The following is a 2,520-nucleotide window of genomic DNA, read 5'->3' on the forward strand; positions in this document are numbered from 1 at the left end:
AAAAAAAAAAAAAAAAAAAATTGATAAGGTCTTTTTCCCACGCCGGAGAGAGTATTAATTCTGCCATCTCCTTTCTTTATCTTTAGGACTCCCAGAAGGCTCTAAGGGATGATATTTGAGCAGAGGCACATTCAGCACACAGTTATCCAAAAAAGTCAACATGTTTCATCCCTCCCCACACTCATTTAGTCTGAAATTACTGGCTTTTCCTCCCTCCTATGGTTTCTGCATTCACTTGCCCAATCATAGCCCCAAATTCACACTACCTGGTGAGCAGCCACATCTGCCTCTAGCAGGGCATGTTTCTTCTGGAGGTTCTGCACATTGGTAAGATCTTTGCCATAATCATCCGAAGCCAAGTGACCTTCTACTTCATACAGCCACAATTCAATATCCTCAACATTACGATTAAATTGCTGTTGCTGGTTGGCTTCACGAAGCTTTATTCCTATGGCAGGAAACGAGTTTAATTTTGTGTTGCTTCGCATTACCCTTCTGCCAACCTTGCTCATGAACAGTAGTATCTTAGTGAAGGACTATGCGTCAGAAGTTTACTCCTTCACTTATGTTACAAAGGAAAAGAAAATATGAATTGCAGCCTTTGCTCTACCTTCTCAAGGTTGAATTGGAAGCATTCTAACTCCCTTGAGATATAAGAACATTGGAGAATTAGTAAATGCCCTTGGCTCTCAGCCGAACTCTGAATTTTCAGCAATGAAGCCCGATTCAGTTCCTCTTCACTCAGACTCCCTCGCCAATGAGTATGCTCCACCACATTTACCAAATTAGTATCAAGAACTTAAGCCAAGTAACCTGATAGGAAATTATCCCTAATGCCAAAGTCATCCACCTCACCTGACTTAATAGATGTGCCTAAAACACTTAATAGAAAGGGGTATTTAGTTCCCCAAACATGCATGTCACAATTCAATGGAACATCTCTTACCTTTCAGTTCAGTGGCCTCTAGCAGTTTTTTCCACAAACTGATCACCTCATTCATGCGAGCTGCTACTTCATCCTTGGCATAGTGGTTGACATCAATCAGCTTTTGCCCAGCTTTCTCCAAGGCATCAATTCGGCTCTGGTTTGCTGACAGCTCAGCCTCAAAAGCCTGATGCTTCTGTACTTTTCCCTGTAGGTTGGATGGATCCTGCCAATAGAAGTAAGGGGCTTCTTTCTATCTTGAACTTGAGTATGTCAAGTTCCCTTGCATTACCTTCATACTTATGGGGGAATGTATAAAACAGTTGGCTTACATAAAGTAGTGCGGTTTTTGGAATCCCTTATTTCCTACTTTAGCTACAGTTTATTTGTGAGAGCTGTGTTTAGCTTACTAATCAAGTGCTACCCGGCAACACTCCCAGTACATTACTTTATAAGCTTCATCTGTGGCAGTTTTCATCTTCTCATTGACCCAGCTTTTGAGCTCATCAGAATCACGGAAAAACTGCTGCAAGTGGAATGAATCGGCTAGCTGGGCCCGGCGACGCATGGCTCTCTCATGAAGGGCATTGCGGCGGCTCAACAGCTGAAAGACAAGAATCCCCTGTGAGTCTCTAGTGTTTACTCCCAAAGGGATGTCAAGTTGAAGAGACTTAACTGCAACATCTTAGAAAAGATATCCATGTACCAAAAAGGAGAAGCATGAAGAACCTATAAACTTACAGCATCTCGGCGAGTGGCCACATCTTCCATTGCATAGTGGTTGTTCTGAATTAGCTTGGTTGCAAATTCATCTAATGCCTAGGAAGATAAAAATTCTTCATTGGTAAACACACTAGTCCCTAGCTTGCCCTCTAGAGAAAAGTAGCTGCTGAACAGATCATAAAACACACGAAACTTTAACATAGGTCAAGGGTTTCACCCAAAGCTTGGTGATGACATTTTTCTCACAATTTCGAGATTTTGCTTAATGTTATCAGTCAGGTATCACAAGACTGTGCCACCACCCTTCCAGACTGGAGACATTAGTGTGGCACAATCTCCTGGTGGGGGTCAAATACAGGTTAACAGCTTTCCAAATTCTGATTTTTAAGATGTATTTTCAATGGGAAGAGTACCTCTTAATATTAACCCCGACCTACTTTTAATGAAGGGTACAAACTTAATGAAGTTTGGAGGTTTCCGTTAAGTAAACAATTTCATTCTATAACGTTGGGTTATGTCCCCAACAAGATGGCATGTCAACCTTGTGAAAGTTTAAGCACCCACAAGATTGCTATACATACGAATCTTTCATCAAATGTGTTCGGAATCCTTCCAGAAAAAGAGATTCTGGCTTACTGTAAGGGTCATCTGAAGGCATTGACAAGTAGGGGCCTTACTGTAATCTTTTCCTCCTGGGCACTGAGGGATTTCTCAAAGTCTTCATGCTTCTTAAGAAGTGCTTCCACACTATCTAAGGAATCTCCCAAGTCTTCATTCAATAGGAACGCCTTGCCAAAGGAAACAAAGTGTTCAGATTAATGTCCTATTCTTTCGATCTTCTTCTTCTCCTTTTTTTTTTTTTTTTTTTTTTT

General features: G+C 41.2%; 1 protein-coding gene across 1 annotated transcript in view; it reads right to left on the reverse strand.

The window, feature by feature from the left end:
• Window positions 1–2,520, reverse strand: part of SPTAN1 (spectrin alpha, non-erythrocytic 1) — an 85,791-nt gene that overhangs the window by 54,785 nt on the left and 28,486 nt on the right. The window contains exons 13-17 of the mRNA XM_037745944.1: window positions 2,326–2,436; window positions 1,667–1,744; window positions 1,374–1,529; window positions 947–1,151; window positions 267–448 (exon numbers count right to left, since the gene is read on the reverse strand). Coding sequence (XP_037601872.1) covers window positions 267–448; window positions 947–1,151; window positions 1,374–1,529; window positions 1,667–1,744; window positions 2,326–2,436 — 732 coding nt within the window. The remainder of the gene's footprint in view (window positions 1–266; window positions 449–946; window positions 1,152–1,373; window positions 1,530–1,666; window positions 1,745–2,325; window positions 2,437–2,520) is intronic.

This window comes from Cebus imitator, unplaced genomic scaffold (assembly GCF_001604975.1).
Source record: "Cebus imitator isolate Cc_AM_T3 unplaced genomic scaffold, Cebus_imitator-1.0 Scaffold216, whole genome shotgun sequence".
NCBI classification, from domain to species: Eukaryota; Metazoa; Chordata; class Mammalia; order Primates; family Cebidae; genus Cebus; species Cebus imitator.